Raw genomic sequence first — 24523 nt, forward strand, 5'->3', positions numbered from 1 at the left:
GGGATGGGAACTTGAGCCAATTAGCCAAAAATGCTGGGCTCAGCTAGGCCAGGCTCCCATAGTACAGTCGGTAGAGCATGAGACTCTTAATCTCAGGGTCGTGGGTTTGAGCCCCACGTTGGGCAAAATGATTCCTACAGGGGTTTGGACTAGTGACCCTCATGTCCCTTCCAATTCTACGATCCATCCCCACAACTCTCGACATGCACAGAGGGCGGGGCAGGAGTGACATCAACACCAGGCCAAAGATGAGGTGCAGAATCACATGCAAAGACATGTGGGAAGAAGGAAAGAGGAAGAAAGAAGTTTGTTTCCATGCTTCCTTCCTCCTGACATCGTATAATTGGGGGCCCGGGGTTGCGTCCCTTTCAGTTGGAGCTGAACAAGGCCCTGTTTGCCAATGATACAACTCCAGGGCTGGGGAACCTGGTGCCCTCCAAACAGTAGACTCAAACTCCCATCAGCCTCTGTCAGCAAGTCCAGCGGTCAAGAATGGGTGTTTGTGTTGTTCATGAACATGCCCTGGCCAGCACCCCACTCTTGAGCTCAGCAACCCAGGAGCCAAACCTCCCACCCTTCACCAGTGAACACCAGTAAGCCCGTTTCTGCAAACCCAACAGTCCCCAGGGATCAGATATCATAGCTTTGAGATACCCCCCTGAGGATATGGGTAAATATCCTGCTAAGTCCCACTGAGAGTAGAACCCTTTGAAATCAATGGCCGCACGACTGACTTAAGTTTTTATTTCAACGGGTCTATTAAGAGTAGGACTGAGCTGGATACAACCCTATGCATGCTGACTCAGGCACAACCCCCCACTGAGTTCTGGAGTGGGGGGGGCAGAAGGGGCAGGTTAAGTGAATTTAGGATCAGGGCCAGTGTGACTCAGCATGTCAAGGCTAGAAGACTTGCGTTCAAAATCCCCAGCCACGAAGCCTTGGGCCAGGCACAACTTCTCAGCTTGTCTACCTCGCAGGGTTGTTGTAGGATAAAAACGGGGAGGGAGAAGGTGCTGTCATATTCCTTGGAGGAAAGGCAGGATATAAAATACTGCAGAATAAAATAAAAGCTTGCCCAGTGCCCCCAGACCCTAGCAACCCACTTAATCCAGAGTGACTCTCATCCTCTGGCGCCAGATGCAAAAGGACGGAGGCTTGTTGTCCCTTCACCCTAGGAATGGGGGAACCGGCAACTGCTCCACAGATGTTGCTGAAATCCAGCCCTGACCATTGGCCATACATGCCGGCTGTTGGGAGCTGGGTTTGAACAGCCCCTGGGTGAGCAACGGGAGGCAAGCGGGAGAATCTTAACTTTTTCCACCTCTGCCATGCGGCTGAGAATCCAGAGCTGGAAATGACCTCAGGAGTCTCAGCTCCCAGTTCCTTCCTGATCAGCAGCACAGCCCTAGTATAACATCCCCGCACAAAACACACACGCAGCACACTTTCTAGCAACGGGACCACAAAGGTGATCTCCACGTGACCAGCTGTATCCTTTAGACGGCACTGCCCTCCCCGAAGCAAGGAGTCCACAAACAAGGAAATCAACTGCTGCGGGGAGGCGCCGTTGGCACCAGTTCCCAGCAATCGAGTTTGATCAATAGAGGAAGGGAGGAAATTCCCATCACAACGCCCCCCCCAGGGTACCCCAAGCAAGCCCCCCTCCCCATCCTCGCCACTCACCTCTCCTCTCTCCGGCAACTCCACGGCGTGTTCCTTTGCCTCCCCTATCGCACTCGGTTTCTCTCTTGGCTGCGCTCATCTCAGCTGCCTGAAGACGTCTTGGCTGAGATCCAGCTCCGGGGCGAGGCTTGGGCAAGCGGCACCGGGAAGGAGGGTGGGCACCTGGCTTTCAACAACAGACTCTTACTTCATGGGCTGAAATCTTGAGAAGGCTGAGCTCACCGCAGGGCTCCTGCCACGGGAGAGGCGGCTGGCTTTGTAAAATGCCAAGGAAGAGCAGCAGCAGATTTCACAGAATCATAGAACGGTTAGAAGTTGGAATGGGTCCCTGGGATCATCTAGTCCAACCCCCTGCAATGCAGGAATCTTTTTGCACAATGTGAGGCTCCAACTCACGACCCTGAGGTTAAGAGTCTCATGAGCTATCTGGGTCAGTTTGATTGGAAATGGAAAAAGGGAAGGAAGCACAAAAGGGGGAGTCTCTGAGCAAGTGCAGAGAGCCTTCCATGTTTCAACCCTCTCTGTAATAGCCTTTGCCAACCTAGGGCTCCCATGGTGATGGGATAGGCAGACAGAAACATCTGGAAAGTCCCAGATTGGCTAAGTTTGCTCCAGAAGTATTATTATTTAGTAGGGAAGGTTTATTCAGATTCCCACTCCCATTTTTTCCCCTTGCTACTTCACTGGGTTTGTCAGGGAGCCCTAGAACGGAAAATCAGTTCCCAGAGTTCAGCTCCCAAGTAATGAGAATCACAGAATCGTAGGCTTGGAAGGGAGCTCAAGGGTCATTTAGTCCAACCCCCTGCAAAGCAGGAATCACAGCTAAAAAGAGAGAAATAATAATGACTTTCCAAACAGTCTAACGTAGGCCAAGTAAAAGGCATCTTCTCTGAGGGCTACCTGGCCAGAGGTGCTAAACTGGAATCAAATTGCCATGTGCTCTGTTGACAGTACATTGCCCTTGCCAAGCCACTCACACATTTTATAAAGGAAGATTCCCTACAGGGCAAAGGGGCAGAGGAACCCGTATGCCATAGCTTATGCCCCAGAGCTCAAAACAAGGCAGAAGTTCTATTTGCCAGACACAAGTAGGGCTGAATGAGGCAGTTCCCAAGTACAGTATAGCTTCCTGCAAAGCAGGGTCTCTGCAGTTGCACAGCAGCCTCATTGCTTTGAGTTGGCTGTCGAGCATTCAAATCTCATCCTAGCTAACAATGTGAGGTCAGGAAGGGATTTTCTTCATCTTCAGCAAAATATTTCATTTTGGCCTCATGCTGTTGTTTTTTTTGTCTTCTTGAAGATCATCTTGGTCAAAGCCTCTGTTCACAGCTCTTCTTGTTTAGCCGCAATAAAGTTTCCCATCTCTTCTGTTTTAGCACCTGAGAGTTTCTCGTTCGTTTCTGAGAAGCAGCGCTTGTGAGCAAAGGAGAAATGGGCAGGAAAGAGACAGAGCAAAGGTCTAGCCCAGCTTTGAAGAAGGAAGGAAGGAAGGAGCCATGGCGGGGAGCGGGGGGAAGGATCCGGTTGGTTGGTAGGAGTCAGGAATCCCTTTGAGTCTTTCTGCTCTTGTTCCAGCTGCCTCGGCCAATTCCCCGGCAAAAACTTCTTAAGAACTTAAGGAGAGCCCTGCAGGATCAGGCCAAACGCCCATGCAGTGCAGCATCCTGTTCTCACAGTGGCCAGCCAGATGATTTTGGGGAAGCCTGAAAGCAGGGGTGGAGGAAAGGGGTGCGGTGGATGCGGGCTGCCCCAGGTGTCACCACTGAGGGGGGTGACAAAATGTTGGGCGGCACTCACCGCGGAGCCTGCAGCGCACCTGAGCCACGCATCTCTCCTGGGAGAGACGCAGTGGCTTGGGTGCGCGCAGGCTCTGCGCTGCCCAAATGGTCCACCCTCTGCCCCAGGAGGCAGACTCTGGAGGCCCCACGGTGTGCCCTACCCTTGCCTCGCCCCTATGGGTACCCTTACCCTCCATGAATTTCATTAATCTTTTATATAAGTTGCCCAACACACACACACACACACACACACACACACACAGAGAGAGAGAGAGAGAGAGAGAGAGAGAGAGAGAGAGAGAGAGAGAGCGCTGGGCAATTATATATCTCCAAAACTGGTTTGAAGTCCATTTTGTGATATCAGTTTCATAATTTTTGACCTGGCAATATACCACAGATCATGATGTTTGGGTGTGTGCTATGTGAAAATCACAATGTGGGGGAAAACCTTGAAGCCAGCCGATGCTTCTCTTCGATTCCTGCAGCCCCTGTTAACTCTGACGGCCAATGCCTCTCCAAAGCTCCATGCTTATTTCAGACATCGTGATCTATCAGTATATCACGATTTTTAGCTGGTGATAAATCACGATGTTGAAATCCAGTTATCGCCCAGTCCCCCAGCCCTACGGTTCGCCTCTGTAATAGTCCCATCCTTACATCAGACATTGTGATTTATCCATATATTGCGATGTTTAGCTGTTGATAAATTGCGTTGCTGAAAACCAAGTATTGCCCGGCCTTACAGATACCACCACCACTACAGCCTCCCCAAAAGTAACAGAGGAGTGGTCAGGACAATAGTAGCCATCCAAATGTTTGGAACTCCTATCAGCCCCAGAAAGCATGGACAATATGAGGGTGATGGAAGTTGTGTAGGGTCTGTGATCTGCCTTCTAACTGCCATCTCTCCCTCCCCTCCCCTCCCCCCCCCCCGCACCCAAAAGCAAGATTTCCTCCCTTCTCTCTCCAAACAAGCAAACCTCAGAGACAGCTGCTCTCAAATTAAAAAGACTGGCCTGGAAGCTGGAGGGAGGTATTTCACTTTTGTGTTTTATTGGGTGTCTCTCCCAGAAAGAGAAGAGCTGCCATCAACGCCCAGCCCCAAACACAGAGGGAGGGGCACGCTGGGCAAGCACAATCAAAACTGCCGCAGGACCAACAGGGGGCTGGAGGGGGAGGGCTCCACGCCAAGGCAGCAATGCTGGTATGATTCCAAGGTAACTTGCAAGCAAGCCCTTCTCCTTTCCACCTGCTGCAGCCCAAACTGGGGTGGTTCAGGGTGGTCTTCGCTGCTCTGAAGTCCCTTGGTTTCCAAGAGAGAGAAGCCGCGCCGATTCCAGGAGAAGCGAGAGAGCCGAAGTCTTTGCTGCTAGACCTTGTGCACGGAATACTTGCCCTTCTGGAGTTGCGAGACGTAGATTTTGGTCTTGCTGCCGTCTTCCCTGCGCAGCCAAACCTCCCCAGTGCTGATGGCAGTGATCACAGCCCTAGAGGAAAGGGAGAAGAGTCAGGGGAGGCCAGGCGGAACTTTTTTTGGGGGGGGGGGGGGCAAGGCAGCATCTCGCACAGGCCCTGATCTCAACATGCCAGCCATCTCCAAAGGAACGCTGCTTATACCAAGTCGGACTACTGGCAATGGCTCTGCAGGGTTTCGAAAAGGGAGTCTCTCCCAGCCCTACATGGAGATGCCTGGGATTGAACCTGGGACCTCCTGGATGCAACAGAGGTTCTATATTGTGCTTCTATGACCCTTCCTATCTCTCAGGCAGAGACAGGATGCAGGGGCTGCTCTGTGGGTGATGCTGGAACACCAGCCGTGCTCATCGTCTGAGCAGATGGTCCACTTCATCCCGCTTGGTTGCAAGAAGTTACTTTGGGCCAAACTGGGTGTTAACCAGAAGCGAAAGGAGGCCTCTCTGACACTGGCCAAGGCACCAAGGTCCACTGGGAGGCTGAACCTGCTTCCTCCCCAAAAGAATATCAGGGCAAGTAAAGGAGAAACTGCCCCAATGCTTGCTTTCCTTCTGTTATTTTTAAGTCAAGCCTGAAAGCACCAGGAACTGTCTTATCCTTTTCATACATGTGCAGCCAGGGGCAGGGACCATTTGGCAGCCCAAGGGCCATGTTCTCTTCTGGGCAGCCTTCCAGGGGTCACATGCCAGTAGAGAGGGTGTGGCCAGAGGGGAAAGTGGGCGGAGCAATAAAGTGCTATTTTCTACACCCACAGACTCCACTCCTCTGTCAGCCCTCCAAGCATTAGCTGAGAGGCATTAACAGAGCCCAAGGACACTTTCCAGCAAAGCAAAAAAACATTCAGTGAGGGTGTGAAACAGGACCAGTGACAAAGGAGGAGGAGGAGGAGGAGGAGGAGGAGGAATAGCCTGGGAAGAGTCCTGAGGGCTGCCAAAAGAGACTTGGAGGGCCGCATTTCGTGCCTGGGCCTTGAGGTTCCCCACCCCCTGATACAGACCATGTTAGGTGCTTTGTAAGTTATACTATACTGCTACTGATGTTTATTTATTTAAAAGCATTAATAAAAAGTGTGATTGTTTTTTTTTTAAAAAAAGAAGATTCTATGTGGTGTGAAACATTTAAAAAACCATCAAAACACAAAAAAAATGCAACACGAAACAGCAAATCGTTTGTATAAAGGCATATAAAAACAAGAATACAGACAAATTAAGACAGGGTCTTACGGGCTTAGAAAAACCTGAGCAAAAAGATAGGTCTTTATAATAACACTAATAATACATATTTGCAATTAACAATGCTGCTTTTAAAGAAATGCAAATAGCAGCTTGGGGCAAGGGAGGCTGGCCATGCAATCAGAGCAGGCATGGAAGGGGAATTTAACCCTTTCCTCCCCTACGGCTGTGTCCTGAGAAAAATATTCAAAGATTGTACATCTGAGGGCAGATATACTGTCTTGTCACTGATCTTTAAACTTGGAATACCATGTACAGTTTCTGGCTGCCCTGTCTAAAAAAAAACAATATTGCAGAGCTGCAGAAAAAGGCAATGAAAATGATCAGGAGATTAGAGGAATTTCCAAGAAAGGTTACAACACTGGGGGCTTTTTAGCTTAGAAAGAAACATATAAAATTATGCATATTTAGGGAAAGGGGACAGAGAGAGGTTTCCCTCTTTATTTCTCTCTCTCTCATATAATATTCGAACCCAGAGACAACAAAGGAAGCTGAATGCCGGAATATTCAGGACAGAAAAAAAAGAGTACTTCTTGACGCAGTGCATAGTTGAACTATGGAATCTTCTACTGCCAAAATGTAATGACAGCCACCAACTTGTACGGCTCCAAAAAGAATTGGACAAATCTATGAAGGCATGAAGGATCAGACTATCAATGGCTACTAAGGATGGCTCTCTCTATGTTTTTTGTGTGTATATTACAGATATATAAAACCTTCTTTTATCAGGCAGTATGCCTCTGAATACAAGCTGCTAGGGATTTCAGGTTTGGGAGGGTTCCTATGGGCAACAAGGCTGAACACTGTGAAAACACAGTGCTAGGCTAGATGGGCTCGTCTCGTCTTTTATCTGACTGGCTGCATAAATGCACAAGATAACTATCCTCAGCTGCAAGTTCAGGCCAGGATCTGGGGCTTCCTCCTGGCTGCACCCACCACACCATCTGCCCCTCCTTTTTTTTCAGCACTCACTGGACAGGTGCCTCGTCCCCAACTTGCAAGGAGATGCTCTGCCCTTTGATGTAGGCCTCGCCTTCGTAGTGCAGCTGGCCATCTTCACAGTGAGCAGAGAACAGGGCAGGGGACGGCAGTTTCTCAGCCTTCACTGGGCCTGGGGGAAGGAAAGGATATGGTGGGATGGGGAAGTGGAAAAATCAGGGCCAATATGTTCTAAGCAACATTCTTATTCTCTCTGGGTTTCCCCCCCCAAATAAATATCTTTTTTCCAGATGTTGCTGAATTGCCACTTCCATCATCGCTGTCCATGTCTGCAGGGGCTGATGGGACTTGTAGTTCAGCAACCTCTAGAGCAGGCATAGCCAACCTTGGCTCTCCTGATGTTTTGGATCTACAACTCCCATGATCCCTGACCACTGGCCCTGTTAGCTAGGGATCATGGGAGTTGTAGTTCCAAAACATCTGGAGAGCCAAGGTTGCCTATGCCTGCTCTAGAGGGTTGAAGGTTCCCCACATGGGTTGTATCTGAAGGGGCACCTCTCCCTATACTAACCTGCCTGTGCCCTTCGGTTTTGGGTGGGGAAGCCCATCTCATTGTCCTACCACTAAGGAGGACATTGTGCCTTCTCTATGAAGGTGCCCTGACCGGGCACCAACTTTAGTCGCATTCCAGCACCAGAATAAGATCCACCTGTTGGACATTTATCAATGGTTTGTCACTGCGGTAATGTGCATATAATGATTATGATTGGGATCTAACTGCTGATTATCTGTTCTTGCAGTTGATCATTCTGTTAGAAGTTTATTTCTTTTACTGTGTTTCATTGTTGGGATTTGTTCATCTTTAATTCTGTGGTTACCTGCCTTGGGATTCATATGAGGGACAGATATAATTGAAGTGCTTTGTGTTTTTAAAAAGTATTGATAGGACGCTATATTTTTAAAAACACCAAAGATGGAAGTTTTTTACTTGGCTGATTATGTTCTTTGCTAATTTCCTCCAGTCAATTTTATGGCACATATTTGTCACTACTGTATTATTACTATTACTATTACTATTATTATTATTTAAATGCACTATAAACTGCCCAGGCATAAATATCGTGAAAGGAAGTGTATGAATGCCTTAAATAAAATAGATAATGAAAATTAATCAGTGGAGTAGGGGGAAAGAACGGAGGAAACAGGGAGGAAAAACCAGATAGCATCCGCAGTTTAAACTCTGGGTGGGGGTGGGGGTGGGGGGGTGTTGACTGTGCATTCTACTAATTCTGCAGATTTTGTGCACGCACACATCCACTCCATTATGACAGCCATGATCAAATATGCAAATTAACCTATCTTCATGTTCCATCATTTACTCTCCCCTTCCAAACCGTATTTCCAAATAAGTGGGCATTTATGCAGAAAGGAACAGAGAGAGGGCAGCTGGGAAGGACTGGAAGAGCAGAGCAGTCAAGGTTGCAGAAGACAACGGATGGGGTAGGGGGCGGGAAGCTGTGCAAGGCTTCAGTATCCCATCTACATCCAAACCTGGCTTCTAAGCTGTCACCAGACAGCAACCACTCATTTTTTAAAAAATATAATCTTTGCAGCCATTAGGGCTAGAAACCTAATTTAAAAACAAAACCAAACCCAGGATTCTAGAGGAGCACCAAATTCCATGAAAAGACATGCATCCAACACACACTAACACAGGGGGTGTGGGGGGGTCCTGGCCCTGTAACCCTCTCCAATGGACCAAGCAGACAGAGGCTGCCTGCCTTTAAACCACTGCTCAGTTGGGCTTCTGTATCCTCCCAGACGTTCAGGCACAACCAGGACTTTACTGAAAGGCAGTGGAAAGATACAGGACCACCCCCCTCCTTCTTGCAATGAAAAGAGGGGAAAAACAGTGCTCTTGCCTTCTAGTTTCCTCTTCGGCGAGGACACAGCAGCTTTAGCCTGGGAAGAAAGAGGTGAGTGTAAGAGAGAGTCACGCTCCCAGAGGCCCCTTGCTGAAGAAGTCCCTTGTCTGGTCTGCAGACCTCCAAGGCAGAGGCTCATCCCAAGTTAGAAAAAGGGAACGAGGAGGCCCCCCCCCAAGACCCCAACTCCTCTCTTGCAGTATTATGAAGAGAACACATTACGGTGGGCTCCATGTGCAGTCCCAAAAGGGACTATGCACCCTTGATCAGAAACACAGGAAGCTCTCTTCCACCAAGTCAGGTCTTTGATCCATGTCAGCTGGGGAACCCATGAAGCTTCAAATGTTGCTGGGACTCCAATTCCCATCAGCCCCTGCCAGCATGGCCAGCAGTCAGGGATGATGGGAGTTTGGTTCCCCATCCCTGGTCTACGATGACTGGCAGTGTCTCTCCGTGGACTCAAGACGTGGGTCTTCCAAGCCCTACCTGCAGATGTCAGCGACCAACCCTGGGACATTCTATAAGCAATGCAAATCTTCTAGGTAAAAGGCAAAGGACCCCCGGATGGTTACATCCAGTCAAAGGTGACTATGGGGTTGCGGTGCTCATCTCGCTTTTCAGACCAAGGGAACTGGCGATTGTCCACAGACAGCTTTCTGTATCACGTGACTAAACAGCATGACTAAACCACTTCTGGTGCAATGGGATACCATGATGTGTGCCAGAGCGCACGGAAACACAGTTTACCTTCCCATCACAGCGGGACCTATTTATCCACTCGTGCTGGTATGCTTTCAAACCGCTAGGTTGGCAGGAGCTGGGACAGAGCAACGGGAGCTCACTCCGTCGCGGGGATTCGAACTGCCGACCTTCCGATTGGCAAGCCCAAGAGGCTCAGTGGTTTAGACTACAGCGCCACCTCTACCACTGAGCTATGGTCATTCCCGTCAAAAGAAAGACTCCACCCCCTTCATTGTTCTTGATAAACGGCTGGTTCAAACAGGAATGGAGGAAGCTACTTTATACTGAGTCAAACAATTGGTCCATCTAGCTCAGTATTTGCTACACTAGTATTTTCTCCCAAACTTGGGTCTCCAGCTGTTTTTGGACTACAGTTCCCATCATCCCTGACCACTGGTCCTGCTAGCTAGGGATGATGGGAATTGTAGTCCAAAAACAGCTGGAGACCCAAGTTTGGGAAACCCTGCATTAGTGTGATTTCCCATGACCAGCCTCTCCATGAAAACCAAGGGCGAGTTCTCCAGGCTTCCCCTCTTCTGCTCCCAGTCTCAGAGACACTTGAGAGTCCTCATTCTCTCCCTGCACTCTGATCAAGGTGACATAGAGAATTCTGTTTCTCACCCGTACCTTTTTGATGGCTGTCCAGTCCTCCATGATATCCATTTCACGCAGCATGTAGACGATGTACGGGCGTGGGAAAGATGAGCTAAGGGAGAGGTGCCTGCACCCCAGCAATTGTGATAACAAAAATAACAAAACTGGGATTCTAACGCCCATCAAGTCATCTAACTGAGGGAAGAACTTTTGTGTGCCTGGCCCTGGATGCTGTCACCAGCTCTGCTCATGGATCTGACTGAAGACTGGTCTTAAAGGCAGAGAAAACTGCCCCTGGCATTGAAGAACTTGTGCTTGAGCTTGGCTTTTACCTCCTCCCTCCTCTAACTTTGTGTGCCATGTCTTTTTAGATTGTGAGCCTGAGGTCAGGGACCAAAGGGTCACCTTGTCCAATGTGGGAATCACAGCTACAGAATCTTAGAAATGATATTTTTAAAGCAGCTCTTGAGACAGCCTGCTTGGGAAAAGGGCGGGGAATGAATGCTGCCAATTAAACACGACTAATCCCCACTCACCCCTTTTCCTGAAATAATTTTGGGCAAGCGTTTAACCCGCTTCCCATCACAAGCACTGCATTGGAAGCTGCCCAAAGCCACTCTGCTGAGCTGCTTCCCTTTGCCATATGCTGGGCATTACCGCCTCCTCTAGGGCAGAGCCACCGGGGTGTGGGGTGCACAGAAAGGATATCCGACACCAGTGGTGCTTTCTTCCTCTTGCCAGGCCGGAGTGGGTCCCATTCCTTTGAGCTGTGCTTCGGTCGAAGTTTGTCATCCCACCATTCTAGAGGACACACACAGAGAGATAGAAATAACCCCAAAGGGGAACCTCAGCACTGAGGGCCATCAACGCTCCACCAACCCCGATGGATCCAATGCTGGGTCAGCATGGGGTGGGTGAGTGACAGACATTTACAGAAGACGATTTGCAGCACCCTCACCAAACTATGGTTCCCAGGATGGGAGCATGGAGCAGCTTCAGGAAGTGTCAGGGGCCACATGAAATAAGGTTGGGGGCCAAATTCAGGGCTACAGGTTTCTCCATCTGTGGGTCGTCAGCTTTTTTTTTTAAAGGCTTTTTGCACCATCTTTAATTCTGCCAAGTTACCCACAATGACGACATCGCACAACCCAGGAAGCCAGCACATTGCCGAAAGCAGAACTTGACCACTTCCTCCTCCGGGCTAGATGACACCTTTGAAATACATTTTTAAAAATCAGCCTTTTGGGGGACCTGGCAGCAGCTCTCTGAGGGTTTAGCCATCACCTGCGGTCCAATTCTTTCCACCAGGGGATTGAACCTGGGACCTTCTGCAAGCAATGTAAGTGCTCTGCCACTGAGCTATGGGCCTCTCCCATAGAAGGGACAGCGTCTGCTTGCATGCAGAGGAAGAAATAAAGTAGAGCTTCTCCGGACTGACCTGAAGTGAGGCCCACACTGTGCCTGTCGTCCTCCAAGCACTGGATCCGTTCCAAGAGGCGTTCCTGAAGGGTGTCGAACAGCATCAGCTTCTCACTCTGGTTGGGTAGAATGGCGACATCACGTCAGGATAAGCCAATGTGGTGCGCCCACCCCACAGAAATCCTTGGACTACAACTCCCATCGACCCTAGTCAGCATGGCCAATCGCAAGGGGTGGTGGAAGTTGCAGTGTAAGGACATCCGGAAGGCATCATGTCAACTCTGTATGATGATAATGATTTTATTACAGCCGTACCTTGGAGGTTGAACACCTTGTGAGACGAACGTTTTTGCTCCCGAACGGCGCAAACCCAGAAGCGAGTGTTCCGGTTTGTGAACGTTCTTTGGAACCCGGTTGTCTGTCGTGGCTTCTGATTGGCTGCAGGAACTTCCTGCAGCCAATTGGAAGATGCACCTTGGTTCCCGAATGTTTTGGAAGTCAAGCGGACTTCCGGAACGGATTCCGTTCAACTTCCGAGGTACGACTGTATTTATATGCCACCCACTTGGATGGGTTGTCCCAGCCACTCTAAGTGGCTTCCGACAAAGTATTAAAACCTTCAAACATTAAAAACTTCCCTCTACAGGGCTGCCTTCAGATGCCTTCTAAAAGTCAGACAGATGTTTATTTCCTTGACATCTGATGGGAGGGCGTTCCACAGGGCGGTATGGATTAAGTGCATCTTCCCCTTCTTCTTCATTACCATCAAGTTGGGGATTGCTATTGATTCTACAGCCAGTGCGACAACTAAAACTAATATTCAGCTTTCTTGGCATGAGCCCAATTGGGTTGCCCCCCCCCCACATCACAATAATTTCTGCTCTGTCTCACAAGGCACTCAGCTGTTCCGTTTAATGCCAAGGCAAATTTGCACCTGGTTTCATGCTGTCAGAAAAAGCATGGTTTCCTATCAATTTATTAATGTTTCTCTCCTGCCTTTCCTCCAAAGACCTCAAGTTGGTCTCTGTAATACTCCTTCACCAATTTCATGCACATGACAGCCCAGTGAGGCAGGCTGGGGCGAACATGAAGGACCGGCCCAAGGTCACCCACTGTGAGTTTAATGACCACACAGAGATGCCAGGAAGGCCTGGGCCAAAACGTCCCCCACCTCTGGTCCTAGGAGTTGGCGTATCTGCGAAAACGCTCATCAGGGCTGCGTTTGCAAAAAAAAAGAACTGGAAACTATACTAGTCCCCGTCTGCTTGTCTTCAGCTAATTAAAGGCAGGGACCCTTTTTCCACGACAACCTCAAATCAGTTCTGCAAAGATGCTGGTCAGCAGAAAGCACTGCTCAGGCTTCTTCCTGAGGAACCCGGTTGTTTGTTGCTAATTATTGTTTGTCGAGTGCACCGCATGGTCCTGCAAGCTCCTGCATGCAATTCTCGTATGCAAGCTGAAACCTGGCTCTGGAATTCCGAGCTGGAATATGCAATGAAGTAGGAAACAGGGCACACTCAGCAATGTCATGTTTTTGAATAGAGCCAATGGGGTGGCCTTCCGGATGTTGCTGGACTGCAGCCACCCATTGTCTCCAACCATTGAGCATGCTGGCTAGGACTGCGCGAGTCAATCAACATCTGGAAGGCCACAGGTTCCCTGTCCCTGGGGTAACTGAAGTCACATTCATGGCACATTTTGAACATGTGGCTTCCCCCAAACAATCCCGGGAACTGCAGTTCCCCCCCCTCAGAGCGACAAATCCCTTAAACTATAGTTCCCAGGATTCTTTGGGCATTAAATGCATGGTGTGGATGTGACATTATTTAGCTGTTGCATTTATATCCCATTTTTTCCTCCAAGGAGCTCATACATGGTTCTCCCCCTGCTCTCATTCAATCATCACAACAACCCTGCGAGGTAGGTTGGGGCTGAGAGGCAGTGACTGACCCAAGGTGACCTGCTGAGCTTCATGGCCGAGTAGGGATTCGAACTCTGGTCTCTCAGGTACTAGTGTGGCGTGCTAACCACTACACCACACTGCCTCTCACATTAGCCCCATTAGAGCCTCTGCCCATATGCCTGTTAGAGTAATAACAGAGGAAGCTGCCATATATAGAGTCAGGCCATTGGCTCATGTAGCTCAGTATTGTCTACACTGACTGGCAGCAGCTCCTCCACCCTGTGTATGAGATTTTTGGGTTCTGCCTTCTTGCCCGAGAAGGGGTGTGAGGCTGCTTTTCCAGCCCCCGCCAGGATTTGAAAGTGGCAATGAAAGAAAGGGAGATGGGGCTTCCCACCTCCAGGTGTTGCTGTGCTCCCTGCAGCTCGCAGCGGTGCTTGTGGTGGATCACCTCCAGGCAGAAACCTCGGTAGATCCCTGCAGAAAGGCAAAACGTTGGAGCACAGTTCATAAAACCAGGAAGGTAGAGTTGGATGGGATCCTGAGGGTCATCTAGCCCAACCCTCCGCAATGCAGGAATCACAGCTGAAGAATCCCTGCCATGTGGCCATTTAACCTCCGTTTTGAAACCTCCAATGAAAGGGAATCTGCCGCCTCCCGAGAGAGCCTGCCATGTGGTCTGATGGTTCTTATTGCTTTCCATCCTCAGAAGCTCAACCGGGACTGGGGTTTGGCCCCACCACCACTTCCTTTCAATGCCAAAGACCAGCCACTGAAGAGAGTGCCTCTGAGCACTTACAAAGTGCATCTGCCTCCTTTGCAGCACAGCCCATCCCTCCGCTTAGGCAGGCATGGCTTCCAGGGAGACAGAAGCCCCTTGCAGTCTAGTTCTCATTTGTTTTCATTTATTTATAAGGTGTTTTTTTCCACCATAATATTTCCAGGCTGGTTGCAACAACACAACATACCTTTAGAAAAACAGATAAAACCCTCCAAATTGCAAAACAAGCAAAACTTTCCCAAATGGAACATTTACAGTATAAATGAGACAAAAGAGGCAAGTCCCACAATACAAAATATCTTAAGCATCGTGGGCAAGTATAATGAAGTTTGGAACTGCTTTATCCAAAATACACCAGGTTAAAAACAGTAATTGCTAACTGTTAACAATTGTTACAGTGGTGTACTATTCTTTTTTCCCCTTTTCCTTTCTTCTTTCTTTCTTCACTTTTTAAAAACAGAACATGTCTAATAATTTTAGTAATAATTTTATTACTCATACCCTGCTCATCTGGCTGGGTTGCCCACTTCCTATGTGGTGTGTGTGTGTGTGTGTGTGTGTGTGTGTGTGTGTAAGCACCGAAGGCCAGGGTAAAGAGTCTGCAGTATATGGTGACCGCTGTACGAGGAAGATAACCCATGCACCTCTTTTAGAAATTAACCCCAGCCCTATCTCCGAATGCCACAGAATGGAAGCCACCTCTCCGCCCAAGCTGTTATGATTGCTTACTCTCTGGCTGGCCAGAGTGGCCGGGTGGGGGGACCGGAATTCCTCACTTACCAGCCACTTCAATCCGAATCTGCATGTGGTTCTGCAGGACCCCGAGTGGGTCGAGGTACTCTGACGCTTTCCCAGCCATCACATCCTCCAACTTTGCCTTCACCTGGCTCAGGCGCTCCTTGAACAGCCTGCGAGAGCAGCAGCAGCAGCAGACAGGTTAATCAGAGTTCCTAGTCCCTCCTGTCACAAGGGCTCAAGGTAGGTGGTGGGAAATCCCCCCAGGTATGTGGGGTGGGGGGTGGGGAAGTGTAAGTTAGTATGACCATACCAAGTTAAAATATGTGAGCCTAGAAGTTGTATTGGAACTGGAAAATGTCAAGTTAAGCATTTTTAGAGCATATGCAGGCCTCAGGAATGGAATTATATGAACAGTGAAAGAAAGGAGAGGCATATTGGAGCCACAAATTGGGGACACTATTGCCTAATGAACTCATAAATAATATATACTGGATGACTTAACTTGATGCGGGTGGGGGCGTTCCCCCACTTAAGGGGGAAAAATATTTTCTACTTCTGCAAACCGTAGGGTTCTGCTGAGCAGGCCAACATCCCCCTCTTGTTTCTCCATACCCCTGTTTTGGCTACACAGCCAACATGCTCAGCACCCGAGTTCCCTATTAATGTATAATGAATATGTAAGGTGGCGCTATGGGTTAAACCACAGAGCCTAGGGCTTGCTGATCAGAAGGTCGGCGGTTCGAATCCCCACGACGGGGTGAGCTCCCATTGCTCGGTCCCAGCTCCTCTCAACCTAGCAGTTCGAAAGCACGTCAAAGTGCAAGTAGATAAATAGGTACCGCTACAGCGGGAAGGTAAATGGTGTTTCCGTGCACTGCTCTGGTTCTCCAGAAGCGGCTTAGTCATGCTGGCCACATGATCTGGAAGCTGTATGCCGGCTCCCTTGGCCAGTAATGCGTGATGAGCGCTGCAACCCCAGAGTCGGTCACGACTGGACCTAATGATCAGGGGTCCCTTTACCTTTTATGCTGTAAAACAGGAAATGGGGAGAGAACCTCTGGTGCTGCAGATGCTGCAGGACTACAACGCCCATCATCCCTGAGCTTTGTCCATACTTGCTAGGGATAATGAGAGATGGAGTCATATGGAGAGCCAGGTTCCACATCCCTGCCATAAAAGGTGCTGTGTGTGTGTGTGTAGACAGAAAATATAAGTGGGCCTAGGGAAAAAGAATTGTGAAGGGAATGAACATCTCTGAAAAACTGACCCAGGGGTGATGCCAGCCCCTCAGATTCAGCATCTGTTTGGGGGCTTATATGAGAAAACAATCTCATGGCTGGCACATTCCTACTAAATATAATTTTATCTGGTGACATTTATGAATACTTGATATATCTTGTATCAAGAACCTTGTATCCCACCATGAAATATAGATCATTCTTTTTTAATCCTTATTTTTTTATCTTGTATTTTTCTTCTGCCTAATTTTGCGATGTTTCTTGGTCTGTTGCTTTGTTTATTGTATTTGCACATTTATTTATTTGGGGAAAGGGGAGGAATTACAAAAAATATATATTGAGGCAAGGAAGTCAAACAACAGCAAAGCCCAGTGCAATGAGAACAATTAGTTCCTCTGAACATTTGGGAAGAGAACAGCAGATGGGGTAATTCCCTGAGATGATCCAGGAACAGACATCTGATGATGTTTTTGGCTGCCTGCCTGCTTGCCTCCTCCTCCTCCTCCTCCTCCAAGCTCTCTCTCAGAGGATAATGGATGCTCACCACAAATAGCATCTGATCCTCCTCCGCAAGGTTGTCTCATCCCCTTTTAAAACCTGAGGCAGTGAGTTCCACGAATTCATTTGCCTTTAAGCAAGGAGTAAAGATTTATTTCCTGCAGGCTGCTTTTTCTAAAGAAGTTCTGTGATCCTATTGTGGGGTTGAGAATCTGGGCGCTGCCTCTAGTCTTCAGATCTTTATATGCTGCTTTTCCAAACCTTAGCGTGCAAAAAAGCAGGGCCACATTTGCGCTAGTCTAAAATCAAAGTTGCATTTAACCCTGTAGGAAGCACATACATTTATACAGACTGTTTGCCAAGCATCCTAAATTTAGCACGCCTTCAATTTTTTTTCTTGAAATCTAAGCAATAAAAGGGAAGTGCATGCTATTGAGTCATCACGAATTAAAAATAACTTACGCCATCCCAGCAAAAATGATCTCCAAGTAAAGCTTTGAATTTGGAATGCAATGTTTGAAGCACACCGACACTTGCTTTCCTAATCAAAAGTTTCATTCATTTACTTTTGGCTACTGGAAGGACTCCTGAGATATTTATACAGTGTCTCTCTCTTTTTTTAAGTTTAAGGGAAGCAAGAGTTATTGGGCAGCAGGCACCACGGTGGGCCAGAAACCTTAAGGAGGATGTGGCCCACTTTGCAGGGTTGTTGAGAGGGTAACCGGGGGTGGGGAAGCACCTTGGAGGAAGGGTGGGCTTAAAATGAAATAAATAAGTGCAGGGGAAAGAGATGGAAAAACTCACTTTTCTTTGACTTCAGAGAACTCCTTCTCTAAGTCTAACATCTCATCCAGGCACTCCGAGCGCCTCCGCTCATAATCTTCATCGTCCATCTCTGCAGGCAGAAGAGACAACAAGCGTCATCTGGCTCCTCTGATGTATCTAGCTTTGTGTACAGTCATACCTCGGTTTAAGTACGCTTCGGTTTGAGTACTTTCAGTTTAAGTACTCCGCGGACCCGTCTGGAACGGATTAATCCACTTTCCATTACTTTCAATGGGAAAGTTCGCTTCAGGTTAAGTACGCTTCAGGTTAAGTACGGACTTCCAGAACCAATTACACTCATACTTCGGGTTAAGTACGCTTCAGGTTGAATATACCGCGGACCATCTAGAACGGATTAATCCACTTTCCATTACTTTCAATGGGAAAGTTCGCTTCAGGTTAAGTACAGACTTCCGGAACCAATTGTGTACTTAAACTGAGGTACCACTGTATAACATATTAGCCTTTGCGGACCAGTCATGATTGCTTGCTGCTGTGGTGTTCATTCCACATCTGACAAGGCAGCAGGGCTCTCTGCATGCTGAATTGTAAGTTGACGCCTTTCTCTAATAAAGCACTAGAACTGGCCGTGTGTTTTTGACATCCTTCTTTGGTATCCCTGCATCAGACCACTCCCAAGAGCCCTTTCTTGGGCAGGGGGATCAGAACAAGGTGTAGAACAAGCCTGGCCATCTACTGATCGCCATTGGCTTTTGCAAGCAACTATCACCCAATTGCCGGGGCTTGCACAGTGTCCCGTGCAGCTGTTTGCAAGCCCCGGCAATCAGCTGATAGCACTGCACTTTGCAAACCCCAATGATCAGCTGATCACCCACCCACCTACCTGTCAAACTTGTCCCACTGTGTGTGGGTGGTGTTCTCCACCCCTGCCTTAGAAAGACCACAGAGGCTAAGTTGGATTGTCAGAGCAACAGCTCTTTAATCTCCTCTTTCTCCTCTTTTTTTGCTTTCTCTCTCTTTCGGTCTCTCTTTTCCTTTCCCCTCTTCTGCCTTTGTTCTTTTTTAGATTAAGTAGCTGTTTTATTTTAGTGTATTATATAAAGATGCTTTGCAATGGGTAAGAACTTTTGTGTGGTTTTGAATAAGTATCAATAATATATTTTTTTTAACAGAAAGGGAAAATCTCAGTCCTCCTTACTACTGTTTCCAATTGCTGGTAAGTAAAGGGAAACAAAAAATTATTCTAGAGTTCAGATTTGTAGCCACCTGTCAAAGTGACCTGTGGCAGGTAGGGAAGCTCAGAATCCAGCCCCTCGGTCAGATCCTGCTCCCTGTTGTTGAACTCTAGTTCCCATCATCCCTAGGCAGCATGGCCAGCAGTCAGGATTTATGAGAACTGGGAGCTTGACAACATCTGGAAGGCCACAGGTTCCCCACACCTGCTCTAACTGGAGATGCCAACTATGGTAAATGGGATCTTCTGTGTGCAAACCATATGCTCTCCCTCTTTACCATGGGAGTTCCTATAAAAAGATGGTAAGACACTAGCCTTCGTGGTTCTGAACAGCTCTGTCCTGTCTGCACTGACTTGCAGCAGTTCTCAAGGGTTCCAGGCAGAGAAGAGTCTTTCCCACTCCTACCTGCAAATGCCAGGGACCACACCTAGAGGACTTTTCTGCATGGAAATTGCATGGCCTACCACTGAAGGAAGGAGTGGGGAGGCGTTTTGCTCCTGCCAGCTACCTGAACTCTCCTCTTCTGATTCAGACTGGCTGCCGCTGTGCTCGTCCTCGCTCTCTTCTTCGCCGTTCATCTCTGTGGTCGAGTCTCCTTCCGCCTCCATCTCCTTGGGCAATGGCTGCACAGGCATTGCGCTCTGCAGAAACAAGAGGGCCCAGGCTGAGGAAAGGAGGCTAGGCAACAACCAAGCAGCAGAAAGGTGAACACCGCACCAGGCCATCATCTTTACAATAGTAAATTATGATATACACGTATTCCAAAGGGGACCGTGCTAAGCACAGGGTTACAAGCACAGCACTGAGTACTTTGAGAGTATCAGCGGGAAATGCGACTTTGTAGTCCTTAAGGTTGCAAAGGAGCACTGGCAGGTACATGATTGGTACAGTAGCTGGTAAATTGTCACCAGCAACTAAGCAAGCTTCTGAGCTGAAAGCCTGCCCAATTAATATTCCAATTGCATGCCAAAATAGCTTCTCAGTGGTCTGCAACTATAAAATCAATTATAACATCCACACACACACACACACACACAAGAACAATTCCATCAGAGCATCAAAACAGCCTTAATTAATATGTATAACGAAAAAAGCCATTTAAAAAGCAGGACAAGTGGAACAGTTTTTTTGTAAGATCAGCAGTTTAGGGGACACTTGCCTAACCAGGTGTGTCTTCAGAAGGCAGTGGAAAGGCAATACTGATGGACCCTCTCCATTTTTCCCCGCATTACCCAACACAAGGATACTTTTACATTTTCTCAAGAAGTGTTGCTAATAGAGAGTTTGGGTTTACTTTTTGCACACCCAGGTTTAACCAAGCACTTGAGCCTGAAGGAACAGCTAGACAGGTGTATTTCCCTGACACACAGAGAACCGAAGAACTTGGCTGCAAGTTACATTCATCAGACGCTTTGCCCATTGAGAAGCATGGAGGCTTGCCAGAAAATACAAAGAGCCACGGTGTCTATGTTCTACCTCCACTATTGGATCCAGCATGGCTCTGCATATCAGTTGCTGGGAATCACAAGTGGGGAGGGGGTGCTGTTGCGGTTGGGTCCTGCTTCCAGGTTTCTCATGGGCCTCTATGGGAGCAGGATGCTGGACTAGGTGGGCCATTGGTTTGATCCAGCCACCTCTTCATATATTCTTAAAGATGGAGGGCTAGCTCCCCTCCTCTCTCAGCTCCTTATCTCATAAGAACACAAGAAGAGCTATGTCGGATGAGGCCAAAGGCTATTCTAGTCTAGTACTCTGTTCTCACAGAGGCCAACTAGATGCCCATTGTAAGAAGCCCGCAAGCAAGACCTAAGTGCAACAGCCCCCTCCCTACCTGTGATTCCCAGCAACTCGTATTCAAAGGCTAATTTTGCTGTTTAGTGACAAATTAGGGGCAGCTATGAAGGCAGCCAGGGGTTCCGGCTTCTGTGTCTTTGCCCATAACCACCTCCTCCTTTCTCAGCCTCCAGAATCCTCAACCATCAGCACCTTGCTAACACACGGCTCCTTCAGAGGAGTTAAATCAGGCAAAGTCAAACTCGGCCCTCCAGATGTTTTGGGACTACAACTCTCATCATCCCTAGCTAACAGGACCAGTGGTTAGGGATGATGGGAATTGTAGTCTCAAAACATCTGGAGGGCCGAGTTTGCCTATGCTTGATAAATGAAATGTGCAATCAGGGGTTCCCCTTCCTTAGGACAGGGGTGGGGAACATTTGGCCCTCAGGACATTGCCGGACTCCAACTCCCATCAGCCCCAGGCAGCATGGCCAAAGGTCAGGGGTGATGGGAGTATGAGTCCAGCAAAAGTGCCACAAATTCCCCAGCTCTGCCTTGGGACCTCTCTCCCATATACTGGGAACATAGAAAGCTAGCTGCCTGACCCCAGGTCAAACTTTTTGGCCATCTAGCCAAGTCCTGTTGCCTTTGACCAGTGCTGGTTCCCATGAAAAGCACTTTCCCCTTCGTTGACTACCCTGGAGATGCTGGGGATTGAACCTGGGACTGAATCTGCATGCAATGCACCCGCTCAGCCCACCATTTGCTCCAGGAACCCTCCCGGCACTTTTTAAATAAGTGCTATGAGGGCCCCTGTGAGATGGGAAACAAGGGCTTCTTTTAAATCAAGAATAGGAGACCAGATGCTGTTAGGTGCCAACTCCCATTAGTCCCAACCAGCAATGGGCAGTGGTCAGAGATGACAGGTGTTGTAGTTGGAAGGGCAAATTCCCCAGCCCAGCTTTAAAGGGGAAGAAAGAGGTGACTGGGGCTGCCCTCCAAGGCACAAGTGCCTGGGAGTAAAGCCCACTGAACTCCCTGGGGCTGGGTTAACATGAATCAATGTCAGCCACTGCATGGTAGCGGACAGGAAAATCAGCACATCTGTCTTTCCCAAGCATTGACGACTGGATATGACTGGTTTATGGGGCGAGAGTGAAAGAGAGGAAGGAAGGGGAGCTGCACCTCTTAAATGTCTGCCTCTCCACATAAGTCACAACTTATTCCTCCTCCCAGAGCCCTTTATCCCTCCATCTTGTCTGCAGTTTACCGCACAGCTAGAGGTCACTGGTAGTTATTTTAAGGTGGGTTTTGGAAGGGTTGTGCGTGTCTCTTTCTCCCGGTTCTGTTAGGAAATCCCGAGACGATCCTGCAAGCGCTGCTTCTTCCTCCTTTGCAGTTAAAGGTACCTTTTGGCAAAGACATACGAGTCCCGAGCGCCCCCCCCCCCATTTCTAATGGTTTCCCCCGCACTCCGATAGCATTTGCTTGGTAAGAACAATCCAACAGAGGAAGGACTGGGGGCACATAAATATAGCAAACCCTACCCCCATATTACAACAGACTCAAGCACGTGCCCGAATGGATGTCATTTAGGGGAGGATTGCCGAGGACTTCCAAGGAGAGGGCCAAGAGAAGCATTTTCTCCCCTTATGTCGCACATGTAACACTGGACTTAAGAGAAAGAAATCGGTCATATGCGAACACCCCCGCCCCTGGGTTGTAGTGTGCTGGCCCACGCTTCCCCCCTTTTCTCAAAGCAAGGGAAACGCATAGGGCTGGAATGGGCGGGACCATCATTACCCACAAAAGGGGAGTAATAGGGAAAGTCTCTGGACCCCTCATTACCTGGGGGAGGGGCTGAGGAAGGCGCAAACCCCGCTCTGGCTTTCTTCAGCAATCGGAAGTCGTCCTCCTATGGCCCCGCCCACCAACACTAGCCAATCACAGCGGCTGGCATTTTGTAAGTACCCTACACTCGTCTATGGTGCTGCGTCGCGGTCAAGCTCTATGGTTCCGCGAAGCACTGTGGGAATCCGGAAGCGGAAGAAGGGTATGCGTTGCCGTAGTAACGAGATAATAAAGAAAAAGCCGAATGGGAGTGAAAATGTGCTCTCTCTGTGTGCCTACAAAGTGGTGTGGAAACTTTCATAGCAAAATAAAACCATACAGTGAAAAATAAAATAAAAAGAAAACCAACCGTCCTCCCCGGGAAGGGCTCGTTTGCATGTATATATGCTCATTTGAGTACATCCTAAATATATGCTCACATTTACAATAGTACTGTGGCTAAGTTGAAATATACAAGTAGGAAAAATAAGAGGGGCGGCGGGGAGGCCAAGAGGCAATTTTTGGCTTGAAGCCTCAGTACAAAATTAGTAGAAAGTTGGTGGTTGCCATGCCAACCAGTATTGTTGCCATGGAGACTGTCATTATCTTCCTACTGCCCACCCCCACACCATCTGATGCTTTAAAAAGAAGAAAAGATTGGCATTTGTACCCCACGCTTTGACCAAGGAGTATAGCTGCCAAGTTATCCCCTTTTTTAAAGGGATTTTCCCTTATGCTGAATAGGCTTCCTCGAGAGAAAAGCTGAAGGCATACCTGGTTGGTTGGAGGTTTTTTTTTGTCGTCCTACACTTCTGTTGTCACAAAAAAAAAACCACCTGTAAAGTAGATTAGACTCATCTATCACCCTGGGAACTTTGGGGATGAGCAGATTTTCAAACCCAATTTGCCTAATTCTAGTGTGACATTCTAACCATTACACCATACTGGAATGTTACCTTCTTGTCAAACTTACTGGCTGAAAACCATTGGGTGTTTGGGGGTGTTTTTTTAAAAAATAAAGTTATAAACACTATGACAGTATAGCAAATCAATGACATCACGCCATGTCCTGTTGCTTAACACCATTAAAGCATCCCCTCACAAAGCACACCCAAAAAGTAGGCTATAAACCTAAGCCACGCATTCTGACATCCACAGCTTATGTTTTTTTATAATAGAAATAGATTATAACCAAGCATAATAATGATAGTACTGATGAAATCTCTGTACACATGCCATAATGCAACAAAATAAAAAAATTCCTTCCAGTAGCACCTTAGAGACCAACTAAGTTTGCCATTGGTATGAGTTTTCGTGTGCGTGCACACTTCTTCAGATACACTGAAACAGAAGTCACCAGACCGTTATATATAGTGAGAGGGTGGGGAGGGGTATTACTCAGAAGGGTGGTGGGAATGGGTGATTGGCTGATAGGTGTGTGGTAAACCTGTGGACGACTGCTAATGACTGCAATTGGTCTTACAGGAAAAAGCAAGGGGCGAGATGGATAAAAATAGCTTTATCATGTATAATGAGATAAGAATCCAATGTCTCTATTCAGACCAGGTCTCTCCATGGTTTCAAGTTTGGTAATAAGTTGCAATTCAGCAACTTCTCTTTTCAGTCTATTTCTGAAATTCTTTTGTGACAGCTACTTTGAGACCTTGTATATCTCCCAGGACATTCTATGCCATAATGCAATTAGGGTTATAGGGCCGTCACAGCAAGATTTGAGGGCATGCAGATTTCTAATAATTCACTGTCTCAGCTGAAAAGAAGTCCATTTTTTTGTGTAGCTAACCTCATAGCAAGTCAGAAAATAAATAAATAAGAGGCCTTGAGATGAGCAAGGATGTATCTTCCTCTATTCCTTACAGTGCTTTAAAAAAATATTTATATAGCCCAAATTAGAGATGGATCATCCAAATCTTATTATGGTGGGATTCAGTTTGGT

The 24523-nt window shown here is 48.0% G+C and overlaps 2 protein-coding genes across 3 annotated transcripts in view; both read right to left on the bottom strand.

Moving 5' to 3' along the window:
- RIN1 (Ras and Rab interactor 1) overlaps positions 1–2135 on the bottom strand; it is a 38686-nt gene extending 36551 nt beyond the window's left edge. The window contains exon 1 of the mRNA XM_035098236.2: positions 1684–2135. The gene's annotated coding sequence lies outside the window, so the exon portion shown is untranslated. The remainder of the gene's footprint in view (positions 1–1683) is intronic.
- Positions 2136–4490: 2355 nt separating this feature from the next.
- BRMS1 (BRMS1 transcriptional repressor and anoikis regulator) lies at positions 4491–22709 on the bottom strand. 2 transcript variants are annotated; one of them, XM_035098243.2, is made up of 11 exons: positions 22588–22709; positions 19472–19604; positions 17747–17837; positions 15249–15376; positions 14085–14164; positions 11804–11900; positions 11074–11166; positions 10399–10463; positions 9028–9067; positions 7139–7277; positions 4491–4948 (listed from the first exon to the last, which is right to left on the bottom strand). In XM_035098243.2, exons 2-11 carry the CDS (start codon positions 19596–19598, stop codon positions 4831–4833), a joined length of 978 nt encoding a protein of 325 aa, XP_034954134.1. In that variant the 5' UTR covers positions 19599–19604; positions 22588–22709; the 3' UTR covers positions 4491–4830. The 2 variants fall into 2 exon arrangements, with proteins under 2 accessions (XP_034954134.1, XP_060125382.1); XM_060269399.1 differs by lacking the exon at positions 7139–7277.
- Between the last annotated feature and the right edge of the window lie 1814 nt (positions 22710–24523).

Source organism: Zootoca vivipara, chromosome 17 (genome assembly GCF_963506605.1).
Source record: "Zootoca vivipara chromosome 17, rZooViv1.1, whole genome shotgun sequence".
Lineage (NCBI taxonomy): Eukaryota > Metazoa > Chordata > Lepidosauria > Squamata > Lacertidae > Zootoca > Zootoca vivipara.